Source organism: Lutra lutra, chromosome 2 (genome assembly GCF_902655055.1).
Source record: "Lutra lutra chromosome 2, mLutLut1.2, whole genome shotgun sequence".
Taxonomy (NCBI): Eukaryota; Metazoa; Chordata; class Mammalia; order Carnivora; family Mustelidae; genus Lutra; species Lutra lutra.
In genome coordinates this window covers 123,921,801-123,939,350 of record NC_062279.1, presented here as the reverse complement: position 1 = coordinate 123,939,350, position 17,550 = coordinate 123,921,801, and the positions used below count along the sequence as shown (strand labels likewise).

Here is a 17,550-nt window from a genome sequence, read left to right as displayed (position 1 = left end):
ACTGTGTTTAGATATTATGGTCATACTGAAACAAAATTCAAAATACACAAATATGCAAATGTGTGCAACATGAGTACACACAGAAGAACATAGTTGAAATACAACATTTCAAACTATCAGGAAATCAGTAGGTTCTTAAGTATAATTTTCATAAACTTTTTCAAAATTTTCTATATCTGCAGTTAAACACTTATGAAAAGAATTAAGAAGTGGTAGATATAGGAGTGGGAGGACTTTTAAATTAGATGTCTTATAGTGAACACAATATTTGTTTAACTGAAATATACTGACCTGAAGAATTGTTCTGGGCAGTGTCCCTAAATTCTCAGGGACATTTACAGAATATGGAGATAACTCAAACATGGGAACAAAATCATTAATATCCAGTAGAACAATGCTGACAGTGGAGGTGTCAGTTCTGGGGGTACTGCCCCGATCTGTTGCCTGAACAGTTAAAGAGTAAGTGGGAGTTTTTTCTCTATCCAAAGGCTTAGCCACAGTGATGGCACCTGTGACAGAGTCGATCCGAAATTCCTGATTGGCATTACCATCAACAATGCCATAGCGAACCTGTCCATTTGTACCTTCATCTCCATCCGTTGCATACACTTGAATTATATCTGTTCCAGTAAGTGTGTTCTCATAAATCTCCACTTTATACAAGGCCTGCACAAAAACAGGGTTGTTATCATTGATGTCAAGTACCATAACTACAAGCTCTGTAGATGAAGAGAGAGCTGGTTGACCTTTGTCTGTAGCCACCACTGTCAGAGTGTAATTAGAAACCTCTTCTCTATCCAGTTCTCCAGTGAGCCTCACTTCACCATCAATGGTCCCAATACTGAACTTGTTTCCCAAAGGGTTCAGTAGGGTGTATTCAATGTAGCTGTTTGGGCCACTGTCTGGGTCTGTTGCTTGAGCTTTGAAAACAATAGTATCAATAGGTGTGTTTTCTGGAATGTATGTCAATTTAGGGGAAAGAAATGCTGGTGGGTTATCATTTACATCCAACAAAATAATGGAGACATGGGCAGTGCTTGTGAATCTGGAGGCTGGAAGCTGTGGCAGGTCATGCACCTGAACAACCAGGTTGTAGAAGGACTGACTTTCCCGATCCAAACTCTTAAGGACTTTCAGTACACCATTCTTGTCAACTGTAAACTGACCGAGGCTATCACCTGAAGCAATGCTATAAGCCAACTGGGAGTTGATCCCTGAAATGGAAGGGAAAAAAATTAAATATTCTTGAATGTATGCTTGATTAAATATTCTTGAATGCATGATTACAGACAAGGTGCACCAAAAATTCTAACATAAAACTTTGCATATTTGATATATGATGCCTGAAACACATCTTATGGATGATTAAGCTGCAGTAAATTTTTTTGTAAGTCATACATACACATAATGCCTTGCCTGCTAACTTTTGATGTGAAAAGATGTTTACAACCAGCAAACAAATGATCTATATACTACTTGCTATTTACTACAATGTTGAAAAGTTAAATTACAAAAATAAAGAGGAGAAAAATATGCCAGGGAGTGGATATTTTCCTATACATTTCCTTATTTCTGTCACATAGTTCCTGAGGGTTCAACATTAACAGTGCCACACTCTATACTGTTAGCCAAACATTTAGAACTTCAGTAATTTATTGAGGCTGACACCAATTTTCAGAGAAGGGTAATAAAATTTTCTGATGTATGGCATTAGTCATGGATAGTTTAAGTCTACTTTTACATTTCTTGTCAGAACCAATAAATACTTTTTAATTCTTATTAAGCATCTGGCTAATGACCTTTGTGAAAATAATTCTCTCTCAAATTTTATTATATACATTTAATGTGTTTTAAAAGTATTCTTTGAAGGAAATGTTAGCAGTAAAATTATACATAAAAGGCTACGAATATAAATGCTCACACTTTTATTGAGCTATATTTAGATACTACTTTATCTATTTTTCCTAGAAATATGTGCCACTTTTTAATTGTAAAAATATATATATAATTTCTCATTTCAAAAAATGAGTGGAGAATATTCTAAAAAAAAATGGTGAGTGGATTGGCCAATCATTTTTACTAAATAATTTAAAAGTCAATAAATGGATAAGCAGTGAAAACAAAAAGAAAACTGATTTCTTATCCCAGAATAGTGTTTTCTTCACTTGTGCATAATGCTATGTACATTTTTATATCTTATCCTAAAGATGTTGGTACAGTGTTAGGATATTATAAGTGTGCTAAAAAATATATGGTACCTTTAATAATTCATTCTTAATAAAGATTTTATACTCTGAGATTTTATGCTAGGGACAATCTGTTGAGTTACATTAATTGCTTACAAATAGCCCCTGTCTTTCTGAAGTTAATTTATACTATTCAGGCATCAGGGACGCCTGGCTGGCTCAGTTAGTAGAGCATGCAAATCTTGCTTATGGATTTGTGAGTTTGAGCCCAACTCTGAGTGTAAAGATTACTTAAAAATAAAATCTTTAAAAAAATTTTTATGTAAATTATTTAGGTGTCAGAAACAATGTCCGCTCTGTGCCAAGAGTTTTCTAGACCAATCTAATCACTCTTTTTCTCTTTTTTTTCTTGCAAAATACCCTTTCTCAGGATTCTATGACTACTTGAGTTAGCTTTTACCTTTCCTTGAAACTTGTCAGATTCCTTACACAGGCAAATTTGAGTAGAGTAATGGGATTTTCTTTTTTAGCAGGTAAGTCTTGCCTGTTCTTTTTTTAAAAATGCTAGAATTACTCTTTTCTTATGATTTTATGGTCTCCATCTAATATTCTTTGTCTATATGTTGATACAGAGAAGAAATATTTATGAAAATAACTTTCAGATACTAGTTTTTTCACAAAAATTTCTAAAATAAACAAGGATTGAGTAGATCTTTGAAAGGTTGGATTTTCCCCCTCATTATGAGTTGTGACTTTTAATCTTTATAGTTTATTTAAAACTATTCACAAGTGAACAAAGCAGTGTGAAGTTCAGGATAATTAGGACTCTGAAGATCAGGAAAAATATGAATAAATAAAGCTAATGGAGGCCACAGGTCAATTTATCAGTAGGAGATAAAGAGGATTTTAAGATCTGGATTGAGCAAGGTCAATTGCCTACTTCAACCCTTGACTTAAAATTCCACAGGAATGAGGGAAGAAAAAATTCCATCATCTGGTGCAAAGGAAAGTTCCATCAATTGGTGCAATTAATGGAAATTTTATATAGATGATATATAGGGATACATATATTCCTAGAAAGAAATTTAATTTAAATTTATACTTTATATACATTTTTAAGTCAAATTACTAAGGAAATTTTCTGCATTTTTTATGGCTAAATCCATCAGCAAATATTGAAGTCCTATTCTTGGAGGCACAAATTCAGATCTAATTATTACTGAGAAAAAGTTATGAAAACATCTGGATAAAACAATACCAGCAAGAGGAGATATAAAATTTAGTTCTATGAAAGCATATAAAATCTTTCATGCCCAAGATCAAAAGTAATTAGAAAAACTGACAAAATTGCACATGGTTACAAAGTGATAGCCTAGCATTCTACATAAATCACTTGGAATGCAAGCAATTAAAGCAAGGATCTGAATACCCTCGGTCCACAGTGTTTGCTACTTCCTGAGTAAACAACTAAATTTCAGAGGCAAAAAGAGAACATGATACCAAGACTTTATAGCCTCTTTGTAAACAGCAGAGCCACCTCTTTTTTAAGGGAAAAAGTTTGGTAGGGTAGGTGGGTGGGATAAGTAATAAGTATTAAACTTTAAAAGGACTTATGGAAAAAGAAAAAAATTGATTTTATATTCAAATTCCAAATGGCAGATATAGATATTAGACACCATTAAAATGAACCACGATAACAATCATCTTTGAAAAAATAAACATAAAAATATAACAACTCTTGCACAAATACTGCCACACCATCGAAGAAACAGCTCTCATCTCAGGAACTTCATGAATCCTTACTTTTGCAATTACAGGCCACAAAAGCCACCTATATTTACTTTACTGTAAAGAAAAGGACTTTTTGTTTCTGACAAATCTAAGTGACTTTGGGCATGTGCTATACAGCTAAAAAAGAGATGTGGATAGATAGAAACTCAAAATTCTCCCTAAACATTTGTAGTATCCAAGAAAATAAAGAGGTCAGAACTTTTGTCTTTCTCTGCTCTTTGCATCAAATATTCAAATCATGAAACAGGACCTACAGTATTTTAAAATTCTGTAATCTACCCATAAGCATTGGGATTTGAGTTTAGTGGTGTTTTATAGCCCACCATGTCTTTAAACTTAAAACTTTTCATACTTCTAACCATTTATGTTCAATGTTCTGAAAGTGGTTTAGTCACATGATTCCCTCTGGCAGTTTTATTGTGTGTGTGTGGTTGTGCTGGTTTTTTTTTTTTTTTTTTTTTTTTTTTTTTTTTAATTTCAGTCTCAGGAATAATTTAGTTCCAGGAAATATAGCACATAACTATAGGTATATAGATTTGTTATGAAATGTGTGTATTTATTCACAGTCTGTAAACATTGTCTAATTATGCTACTATGAGCTAGCATTTGTCAACTTATCACACAGCTGTAACCCAGGGAATTGCTTCAGACAGCATTCATCTTTATGAAGCAGTTCCACCAAGGTCATCAAGTCATTGGGATATGAAACTCCTTTCATTTGAATGACTTGCAATTGTACCAAGCATGGACAGGTGAACTTATTCAGCATCATTACCATCGCATTATTCTCAGAACATCTATGACTCCCCGTATTTGAAGAGCGTACGAATTTATTTCTAGTATAATGTAATAATTATAAAACCAGAATATTTCCATGAAGTTCAGTTTATAGTAGTTTGCCTCACTATAATACTTTTTATACTTTGTACAGGAAAGCCTTGAGATTAATACATACACTATTTATCTTGTGAAAATAGTTAAGATATTTGACCTATTCTTATTAAAAGATTCTGTAAGCTCAGGTTTGATGTTGAACTCTGAAAGAATCTAAATATAGGGAACAGAAAGTAATAACTTGGGGCGCCTGGGTGGCTCAGTGGGTTAAAGCCTCTGCCTTCGGCTCAGGTCATGATCCAGGGGTCCTGGGATCGAGCCCCGCATCGGGCTCCCCGCTCAGCAGGGAGCCTGCTTCTCCCCTCTCTCTCTCTGCCTGCCTCTCTGCCTGCTTGTCATCTCTGTCAAATAAATAAATAAAATCTTAAAAAAAAAAAGAAGGTAATAACTTTATTTTTATATAAAATTTCTTCAGATGATAATATTCCCTCAGCAGGAACCTTTTGATCAGAGATTAAGATGAATTTGCTATTTTAAAAAATTGTCTAAATATTACTGTTTGTGAAATACTTTGAGAACTATTCAGTGTGACAAACTTGGCAACTTTAAACAAACAAGGTTACCCCTGTACAGTCTTATCATTATCCTTGAAATTCAGAATGAATAGGAACCATGTCCTATATTTTAGGTCAAGGTACAGGAAATTACACTGATAAAAGTATTCAAAACTAAAACAATGGAAAAATGTAGCTTGACACTTTTTACCCAAGACAAACACAATTAAAGGAAAAAAAAAAGCATGAAAAGTAAGTAGAAGTCAATGGCTAATGCATGTCTGTGTGTAGGTGTGTGTGGAATATTCCAGCAGATTTTCATAAAGAGTTTCTTATTTGCTATTTTTCGGTTCCTAATAATTGAAGGTATGAGGATAAATGAAGTTTGGTCCAGAGGAGCACACGATCCTACAAAACAATTGTGTCTCTCTAATACGAAATAAATAAATTACAAAGAAACATGGCAGAAATTCACTACAGAAAACTCAGGACGAGTCACAAGGACAAATAAGATATTCATATCCAGGGAGCAGATAAACTAATTAAGGTTGTAATAGAGAATCCAACTCCCAAAATAGAGATTAAGCTCAATTGTATACAAAGTCTAATTGAGCTGGGCTGGGCTGATGTACGTGAAACGGGGAGCAATGATCTTGGACCAAGACTGGTTACACACTAAATGTGCCACAAATTAAGCAACAGTAGTTGTCTTAGTATTACAAATACTTCTATTATTGATATATTCCTGTGACCAGCATTAACTACGTAAACGTAAAAAAGGAAAATTTCAACATGCACTTAATGAATTCTGAAGAAAGTATTTCCAATTCTGTGAATTGAAACATGTGTAAAATACTGTGCTTTTTGCCTCTCATATCTTTCTCAGGGACACTTGTAGACAATCCTGAAAGGAAACTAAGTATAGAGGAGAATGTTGAGATAGGATGGTATTCCAAAATTACTTTAATCATTCACCCGAGTCAGTAAGAATCAGGAAATTCTAAATTAAGGTTGATAGCCTATGTCACTAGGCATATCCTTGGGCTAGAAACCTATTTCCTCTTTAAAGTTCTGTCCCTTGTTTTCTCAAGCGATAGACATTTAACTCATCCAATACAAGGGGAAACAAGGTATTAACTTTCCAAACAGTTCAGTTAAAGACTGATAATCTGCACAATGTTATTTCTAGTGCTGTATTATCTGATATGTGTATTTACAAATACATCTCAGAAGAAAGGCCAGGAGAGTTATATTGTATTTTATTTTATTCTATTTTTTGAGAGCTATATTTTAAAAGAAAGTTTGTCAAATGTTTTTGCAATAAATAAAATCAAACACATATGAAGTCTAGATTTAAGTAAAAATCTCAACTTGATTATATAGCATAAATTAAAGAGATCTGAGACTGTCTGAATCAAAGTATGAAAGCTTGCTAGAATATTATTAGAACTTTTCAGTCAGAAATATAAAATTAATAATGCATTCTTACGTATTTTAAGATGTTTTTCCTTTTGCTTCCAAATTTTATCCTTTTTATGTTAAAATAATATATGTAAACAAATATTTTTATTAATGTGACAAAAATTAGTAAAAAGCTGTTTTATTATTCTACATTATTAATCTGTGATACTGTAAAAAAGGAAGATGAAGTTTATAGAATGATAGCACTGCATGCTGTATAACTATTACAAACATGAATTTAACTGATAAAGCACTTAATTTTAATCCTCTATAGTTAAATCATTAATCTGTCCTTCTTTGCGACAACTGAACACAGTAAATGAATACAACATAAACATGAAGACATTTTAAATAAATTTGTAAGTGCATAAAATAAAGTACCTACCATCATCTGCATCGGTAACATTAAACACAAGAACAGTAGATCCTAGAGGTAGATTCTCCATTAAAGATGTGCTATATGAGTTTAAGCTAAAAATAGGTGGGTTGTCATTTACATCTAGTACATTAAAATAAACCCTAATGGTAGTAAATTGTCCCCCACCATCTTCAGCTCGAACAGTGAGGATATAATATTGCTGTGCTTCATAATCTAATACTCGAGTCAAATTAAAGACTCCAGTAACTGGATTCAGGAAAAATATGCCATCTTCATCATCTTCATTCACAATATATGTAATTTCTCCATTCACACCAGAGTCATCATCTGTGGCTAAAATAGCTGCTACCAAAGAACCTATCAAAAGATAAATTAATAGTCTAAAATTAATGGGATAAAGGTATCACTAAGAGAATACATACAGACACCAACAAATTTTATTTGTACAGTAAAATATTTTAACTAGATAATCACTATGAAAATATAGTGAACACAACATTCTACAGATTTCTATATTAACATTGATACCAACCTTCCCAAATATTAACAAAACATACAGCATATTAAATACTCAGTAAGTTTTATGTTGCAGTGGAAATGTTCTGGAGAAATAATACTTCTGACACTATTTTTCTGCCTGGCACTGCCAATTCTTGAACATATTGGTGATTACAGTGAACATATATTGGGGTCCTTTGCTAGCATCAGGAACTAGGGGTCCCCAGCAATAATGCAGACTTATGCTCAGGGAATATTAGCTCACGTGGTCATTGTTATAATTAAGGCAGAAATAAATATGGTGATAATTTCATGAACGACCGGCATAACTCATGTTAAGGAGTGAAGGGAAAACTGCAGTGAGAAGTAGTTTATAAATATTTAATTTCTTTGTCAAATGAGTTTCCGTAACATATGTCTTATTACACAGAATCATTCCAAATGTAATTCGGAATAAAATTTCAATTTTAGATAAGAATTTCCAATAATGGAAATGAAGCACACACACCAGAAATATGGTATTCGGTACTCAAACTCAACAATCACAACATAGTATGTTCAAAGAGGCAAGCTGACAATTCAGGATTGAGATTCTACTAACACTTACTGAGTTCATGCTAATTCCTAAGCCCCATGTTAGCTACAGTATATATGATAAATTAACCTTCACCTTAATTCTAACAGGAAGTATTTGCTTCCACTTTACAGAAGGTAAAATTGAAACTAAGAGTAATGCATTAATTTTCTGCAGGCCACACAGATTCTAAGTGTTAGAGCTAGTATTCACAGATTTTCATGTGCTTTTCTTTCTGCTTTGTCTACATAGCACTATAATCATATTAGACATTTTTTAATATCCATTTACTTTTAACTTTTGTAAACAATTAAAATATGTTAAAAATAGAGATGGAGTCATGTCTTGCAAATGCATTTCTGAAGTACATTGATTCAGAATGGATGCAGAGGTAGCAAAGTACAACATTTTATATGACCAGTTTTTCAGAAGTCAGCATTTAGAAATGATATTAATACATAAAATGTTTAAATGGGCTGTAAAATATCACAGAGTATAAAGTGGAAAACAGTATCAAAACTCTTGTTGCCAGAAAAATTAACAATTCATCCCAAATACTTTCAGAAACAGAAATATTTGTAATTGGTAATCAGATGAATTGCTAACTTCATTTGCTATCAGAAGTCTAGCAATTCATTTGGGAACTGTATCTAAGAAGGTTAATTAGTAGACTAAAATACCTAGCACATATATTTTTATACTTAGTAGCATATGTTCTATGCAAAACTAGTCGCTAATTAAGAGCAGCCAATACATAGTCCGTAATTGTAGTCAAAAGTGATCTTTGTGAAATATACCTAAGGGTGCGCCCACTTACCTGGGGTTGTGTCTTCAGGGATATCAAAAGAGTACACAGGTCTGGAGAACTTGGGTGTGTGGTCATTCACATCACTGATGGTGATATTAATTCTCATATCAGAGGACTGAAGACCATCATCTGCCCGAACCAGCAAAGAATATTTGGAACGGCGTTCCCTGTCCAACCGCTTGGTCGCTATCAGATCTCCAGATTCAGGGTCAATGCGGAAACTGTCATCAGCTCCACTAATGATAGTGTAGGTGACCAGAGCATTTGCACCCTGAGAAAAAGACCCATATCTGAATTGTTAGAAGTAGAACACTTAAGGGCACCATTCCTTATGCTGAGTATGTATTTGACAAAGTGAGCCTTTTGGCTTTACTTTATAAGATATTAAAAGATTTCAAAAGAGAGCAGACCAAAGCAGTTTATCACAGAATCTTTCACCACTCATCCATTAAATAAGACAGAAAAATCTCAGCTGTCAGTATTAACTATATCTATTTTTTAACTCATAAAATGTACATGTAGAAAGGAGTCAAGTTGTCACTAAAGAAAATACAAATGACACTACTACTATTAACCGCATAACCAGATTTGCTGAAGGGGTGGCTCTGTGCCAGGCACTGTGACAGCACTATGTATGCATCCTCTCACTTTAATTCACAACTTCATGAGGTGCCATTTCACAAACGAAGACAATGGGTTCCGAGATGCTAGTTAACTTACACACGGTCACACGGCAAGTGTTAGAGTGGATTGCAAACCCAAGTCTGCCTGACTCAGCTCGTGGTCCTTCTGATTCAGCATGAGAAAGTAATTAAATGAGGCCTGTGCTAAATGGAGAAGCTTGCGTTGTTTTGAGTTGATTTCTTTAGGGAAGTAATACAGGAGAGTATATATGGAGCTGAATTGGGGTTTGTAGATTTTTTTTTTTTTTAAGGGAAGACTAAGGAAACATTTCAGTTTAAGCAAAAAAGCGGAGGGAAGGAGAATGTCTGGCTTACTCACTGTTAAACAGAGTGGGGAGTTTAAATGAAGAATAGAAGAAGGTCAAACTAATATGTTAGGTTACAGGTATATTTTTGAGAATCTCAACTGCAACACAAACTGCCTTGAATTTTATGGCCAAGAAAATACCAATCATTTCTTAATTGGAAGTAATTTCTCAAGGGTCTTGATAATGTAGGAAGAACTAGAGTGGGGATAGGCCAGAGAAGGGAGAGAGTGAGCAGAGTTTGGCCCCAAGAGGCTGGGGCTTCAGTTCCTCAAGGTCAAACTTTCTACAATCTATATTCTTTGCAGGTTCCAAGTCCATGTTCTGTAAAATGAAAGCAGGAGTGATTTCTTATGCTCTTTTAGCTCTTTGAGCTGTGGTCCTCAAAACTTTGAAATCTAAATTAGAAAGTTAGCAGAGGACACAGAAAGTTTGAGAAAAACAGAACATTCTTTTTTACTAAGTGCCCAACACTATCTAAGCACATCACTTCATGGGCACTAATTGAGGTTAAAGGGAAGGTTTCAAGAAAGAGTAGATCTTAGCAAAGTCAAAAAAAAAAAAAAGTAAGAAAGAAAGAAAAATAAATTTAGAAGAATTAAAAGTAAAGAACCCATCTGGATTTGATGATAGAAAATTCTAACCTCAAAGCATTTTAAAATATGTTTTATATATTTTTTGTTTTAAAATACATTTGCTAATGTGGTATTTTAAAATATATTATATATTAAATATATTTAAACTTGACAGTCCAGTGCTGAAATTACAAGCAGTTTGATTTATATATTTTTTAATTATGTATATTATAATTAAAATACTGAGTTAAATATTATACACTGCACTGGTTGAAATCTGACACTTTTGGGGTTGAATCTCTGCTCTACCACTTGTTAATTGTGTGTCCTTGGGCCTTATACTTAACCTCTATGAGCTGATGTTTCTTTATTGGGGCAATCCGGACAATAACATTATCTGCCACATAGAGCTGTTGTGAAGATTAAATGAGTTCATACACATAAAAAACCCAGAATGATCCTTCAGAAAGCATATGACAATGTTAGCTGCTATTTTTATTCTTGTTTTTGTGTGATGGGTTAAGTGCATTTGATAATAGATGCCTGTAAATGAATACTTTAAAACAGAATACAACTGAGTTGGTATATATCCCAGGAAAAACACGTTTTCTGATTTCTTATTGTATGTAATTGTTGCATTTTGGCACTGGGGTATAATAGTGTTGGAATAATAGGGTTAGTGTTGGAATTGTTGACTTACAAAAATTATTTTTTGATTTAATTATACTTACATAAAGTAAGTATGCTTTTAGGACTAGAAATTTATTTATCAAAATATCCAGGCTAAGATCTCTCAAGAAAGATATTGGGAAAGAACATAAATTTAGGATGTGTAGGACCATAAGACTAGCATGCCAGGAGATTATGGCACCCACGGTTTCCATACTTTTCCTTCATAGATTAGGCATGCTTTATCCTTCATGGTCAAACACATAAGGGTATGATTGCTAACAGACAAAGACAAAAGCACTCTTTCAAAATGTATGTTTAGTGGCATTTGCTATATTTTTGTACTGCATTCTCTGAGCCAATCTTACAATTTAGTAAAGTGAATGCCTCAAAGCACCTTTTAATTTAGTAAGGAATAGCTGAGTTTAACAAAATACCACATGTACCTTGTATATTCAGGTGTACATGGAGTAGCTAACATATTTATTGTAATGGTATGGTTTAACAAAAACATTCAATAAGAATTTTAGACTCCTAATCTGACCACATTCTGTACTATTTATTCTGTTTCACTAAGCGTTCCATTATTCTAGTAAAGCAGTCCAGGTATGAAAACAGCTACATTCAATTTTGACCTATTAAAATGGCAAGTATTTGGAAATTAGGGGAAGGCAAAGAAACAAAAACAAATTTAAAACTATTATACAAATAGTTTGAAATTTAGAGATTTAGAGATGTCCTGTCTACAAAATAACTGTCATAATTAATGCTCCTAAAGTTATGATAATTCTTCTGAACAGAAGCAAAGGCATCAAATTATGTTGATAAAACAATCTTTTTATATTCAAAATCAGCTGATGCAGTGAATTAATAGTTTTAATGAATGTCTGAAAATGTCTGGCCAAGAGTAATGATTTAATTAGGTCTTTTGAAAAGTCTATTTATTTAATATCCAAAATATGCAGTATCAGCAATACCGCAAGAAACAAATATCATATTTCAGCTGCAGTGTGGTGGAAATAATGCTGGTTAAAAATATTCTACTCTCCTGAGGAACCACAGAGACAAAAGCACGTGGAAGGAATTCTAAAAGTAAATAGCTATAAATTGCAAATGCATTTTATAACCTTAAGTAGTATTTTCAAAAACAAGTATGGTACCATGAAACAAAGCTTGAGTATCCTGGCCCATTACAAGCATAATAATTCTGTTTATAAAAGGAAACAAGAGACTGACAAAGTCATGTGCTTCTGAAAGATGTGTCCCTTGATCCAGCATATGTTTCAAATGATATTTAAGTTCAACATGTACATATTGCTTCCTAAAACTGATTCCTTTACCAAGGCATTATTCTCCAGTGCCTTACTACAATTTCTCTAACATACTAATATTTTTATGTTTGATTTAGTAATTGAGAAAAAGAGTATAAATAATAAAGAATGTATTGATACATAATTTACTAATAACCACAATTTATTAGTGTTTTAAATAATATTAATTTTTTAAAACCAGTCCACTGGATAGTTGTGGAAAAATTTAATCCTGACTACAAAGTAAAAGAAAACACTTGCATTCAATATTGAGTCTTATTCAAATTAGATGAAGAAAGAAAACAGCCATGACTTACTAAGAGAGAAAACATTTCAAATTCATACATATATGTATGTACAAATATATATATGTATGTACAAATATATATATATATATTTGTTGTTTTTCTAAATTCAAATAAGAGGGGCACTTCGATGGCTCAGTCCATTAAGCATCTGCCTCTTGACTTCAGTTCAGGTAATGATCTCAGGGTCCTGAGATCAAGCCCCACATTGGCTCTGGCCTGGGTATGCAGCCGGCTTGAGATTTCTCTCCTTCTCCTTCTTACCCTCCCCCATTTCTCTTTCTTAAAAAAAAAAAAAAAAAAATCAACTAAAAGGTAAAAAGCTGAAGACAGAGTAGAAAATAAGATGAAGTTTTATCTAAAAGCATTAATACTGGGTGCCTGGGTGGCTCAGTGGGTTAAGCCGCTGCCTTCAGCTCAGGTAATGATCTCAGGGTCCTGGGATCGAGTCCCGCATTGGGCTCTCTGCTCAGCAGGGAGCCTGCTTCCCTCTCTCTCTCTCTCTCTCTGCCTGCCTCTCTGTCTACTTGTGATCTCTCTCTGTCAAATAAATAAAAATAAAATCTTTAAATAAATAAATAAATAAAAATAAATAAATAAATAAAAGCATTAATACTAATTCATCGTAAGCTACCCAAAAAGGAAACAGCTAATGATTCTGAATGCCATAGAAGGCTGAGGTATCCATTCCATTGGGCATAGGGCCAAAGAAATGTTGATTCCTCACATTATGAGTTGAAATAGTGATCATTTAAAAACTACTAAAATTTTTTTTTTAAGATTTTTTATTTATTTATTTGTCAGAGAGAGAGAGAGAGAGCGAGCACAGGCAGACAGAGTGGCAGGCAGAGGCAGAGGGAGAAGCAGGCTCCCCACAGAACAAGGAGCCTGATGTGGGACTCTATCCCAGCACGCCGGGATCATGACCTGAGCCGAAGGCAGCGGCTCAACCAACTGAGCCACCCAGGCGTCCCAAACTACTAAAATTTTTAAGAGAAAGTGTATTCAAGAAGGACAGCAACCTCATGAGCTTAATTTAAAAAAAAAATTCAAAAGCAATTTTACAAAAATGTCCTCCTTTCAGTGATTTTTATGCCTTCAGGCAGTCACACTTTGTACAAATTGTCACCATCCCTACCTCCACCTGAATTTCAGACAACCCTTCCTCCATTTCCCTGGTCTGTTTCTTCCGCACAACCTTACACTTTCCTTCCCTTTTAACTCCACACCTTGTCTCATGCCAAATGCACTTCTTGAATATCCTAGATATCACCATCTTACATTTCAGTAGTTTTTTATATTAGGAAGTCTAAGTGATAACACCTGTATGGTTACTTAGACTTACTTTAAAACTTATAAAATAAAGCTCAATAAAAATAAAACAAAGTGCACTAAAACAATGTTGATATAAATACTTAGACACATAAGGATCTTTCCAGCCTTCCTCAGATCTCATTGTAAAGATAAATATATCTCACAAGATAAACTTGAAGGCAATGCAATTATGTGCACACATACTAACACACACAAAAATGTAGATAGAGAAACTTGAGAAAAATTGGCATCTCTTTGAAATAATCAGTTCTTAAAAGAAGAGTATATCCCATCAGGATATATATTTAGTATAATTAACATGATTATTGCTTCACTCTGAATAAACCACTTAAAAAGGAGGTTTATTTGTCCTATTCCTATAGCAAGTATAACCAATGAGTCACTACAGTTAAAATTCTTTAATGTGAATTGTCTTATATCAATTGAATAGGTGCTTTTTTCCCCTTTCTTTTTTTACTGTTTTTCCTTTTTAATTTTTTTTCTCTTTTCACTTTTTGTTTCATTTTGTTTTGTTTTGTTTTTTCCTTTTTGGTTTTTATTTAAATTCCAGTTAGTTAACATACAGTGTAATATTAGTTTCAGGTGTAAAATTTAGTGATTCAGCACTTCTATACAATGCCCAGTGCTCATCACAAGTGTGCTCCTTAATCCCCATCACCCTATTTTACTTATTTAACATACTTATTAACATAGCATACATACTTATTTTATTATACCTTAATATTATACATACTTAACATAACATACTTATTAACATAACATAAAATAAATACTTATTTTATTTATTTAACATCCCACTTACTCCCTCCTCTCTGGTAACCCTCAGTTTGTTCTCTAAAGATAAGGGTTGTTTTTTGGTTTTCCTTTCTCTATTTCCTTTATGACCATTTGTTTTGTTTCTTCCATTCCACATATGAGTGAAATCAAAGTATTTGTCTTTCTCTGATTGACTTATTTTGCTTAGCATAATATTCTCTAGCTCTATTCATGTCATTACAAATGGGAAGACTTCATTTTTTATGGCTGAGTAATATTCTATTTTATATATATGTGTATATATAAAATAGAGTAATAATATTCTATTATACACATAATATCTATTATACTACATAATATAGTAATATTCTATTATATGTATGTACAGAAATATATATATATCCATATATATCCATATATATACACACACACACACATATATATATAATTACATAGAATATGCCACAACTGTTTTATGCATTCATCATATATATATATATGATGCATGGATATATATGAAATATATATATATTTCATATATATGTATATAGGTATAATACATAATATAAATATAATATATTTATAATATTGTATATTATATTATATTATATTATATTATATATATAAATATAGTGTGTAATATAAATATAATATATTCTACATATATACATATATACAATTTCATATATTCATGCATCATATATATATGAATATATATATATTTTTTTCATCAGTCAATGGATATTCATCAGTCAATGGATATTTGAGCTCTTTCCATAGTTTGGCTATTGTTGATAATGTTGCTATAAACATTGGGATGCATGTGTCCCTTCAGAATAGTATTTTTGTATTCTTTTGGTAAATATCTAGTAGAGCATTCTCAATTGTTAAAAAGGAGATTGGCCCAAAATGGAGTCCCTTGTGCTAAGCCCCATGTCAACAAAACAAGATTTAAAACCTAATTTAATTACAGCTTGAACTCTGAGGAATGTAACTTTTAACCAGTCAACATAGAATTACTTGGTCAATATTAGTGAGATAATCTACTCAATAGACCTTTCTTTTCCCCTTAGGAAGGTGACCTTACCTAAAAAATACATTTTGCTAATAATTTCACTTTTCTACCCACTTTTAGCTTTAAAAACCTTTCTTTTCTACAGACTGGCAGAGCTCCTTTCTGTTGTTAGATGGGATTCTACTTGATTCATGAATTGTTGAATAAAGCCAATTTGTTAATTTACTCAGTTGAATTTGTGTTGTATAACAGACTTGGTGGCAGTGGCAAGACTGAAAAAAGACTTCTAATAGCTTCAGGGACAACAAACACTAGTGTAGGACCCTAGGAACTCCTCTGAGTTCAGTCTTTCTAGCTATTTCTGAGGATGGTGGGTAAGTTACTCTTGGTTTTGAGCATGGCTCTCTTTGTGTTGAGCTCCCAACCTAATTGCTTTTTCACTGTTAAGACTTACGGAGTCAGCTTGAGCTAGGCAGAGGCTTCCATCCAGAACCTCAGTCCCTAGCTCTTGGTTTAGTCTTCAATCCCCCAGTAGACTAGAATCCCTTACCCCACTTAAAATCTGCAGTGCCCATTTACTGGAGTTATGGTGGTGCACACAGCCTTCTCTTGGCCAGTCTGCAATAAGATCTTCTGGTTGCTGCCGGCATGTTAAGAGGCACATGTTTGTCTTGTTTTACGTAGATAAATACTATTGCTAACAGAAATCTCAGGGGCCAAAAAGCTGCACAAATTGGTGGGCACCTGTCAAACACTTAAAAGCTGCTGTGATGCTTACCACCTAAATCAAAGACTCTTGTAATAGAATAAATTGGTCATGGTATGAGTGAAACTAACAGTAGGTCATCTGCCAATCTCAAGCAAATTTCCATGCAGTGAAGTAGCCTGTGATACACTGTCCAATCACCAACCCAGATGCATATCCCTTCTACGTATTAGTTTGGTTCTAAAAGACCCAAAGCCTTAGCTGAAAAAAGTAATTTTAATAAAATAGGTTGCTTAAAATCTAGAGAATTTCTGCTGTCTTCCTACATACCTGGTTTTTATATGCCTAAGAATTGTAGTCCTGGAAGAAATAAATATTTACAAAAATAGAAAATCTTCCTAAGCTTGTTTTGTGTCCTGAGAACTTGGTTTGGTAACTGTCAGCTTGGGGACCCAAAATATGGCTAAGCATAAGTGAGTCACATTCAATTAGCAGCCTAGATATGGCTGGACAGAAAAGTGGGTTAAGCCTCATTTGTGGCTAGGGTTCTCCCAAACTGCTGCTAGCCTTCAAAATAATTATAACCTAGAATTACAGTGGTCATTATGAGGAATGTTCCAGTAAGGTAAGATCATGTAAGAAGTGCATTTAAAAGCAAGGACTCTCAAATCAAAGAAACAGAATGGAATACCTATTTTAACTGGCATACAAAAACTTCTGAAAGTCTTCAAATTCCAAAATACCTTCAATAAAAGATGTGTTCAAAAAGCTAATGAAAAATTCAAGTTTAAAAGGCACTTAAAAAC

At 33.3% G+C, this 17,550-nt stretch overlaps 1 protein-coding gene across 2 annotated transcripts in view; it reads right to left on the bottom strand.

Annotated features, from left to right (window-relative positions):
* Positions 1-17,550, bottom strand: part of FAT4 (FAT atypical cadherin 4) — a 180,133-nt gene that overhangs the window by 76,899 nt on the left and 85,684 nt on the right. For both annotated transcript variants that reach the window (XM_047718390.1, XM_047718389.1), the window contains 3 exons: positions 9,095-9,356; positions 7,212-7,562; positions 292-1,214 (listed from right to left, as the gene is read on the bottom strand). In XM_047718390.1, the coding sequence (XP_047574346.1) occupies positions 292-1,214; positions 7,212-7,562; positions 9,095-9,356 (1,536 nt within the window). The remainder of the gene's footprint in view (positions 1-291; positions 1,215-7,211; positions 7,563-9,094; positions 9,357-17,550) is intronic.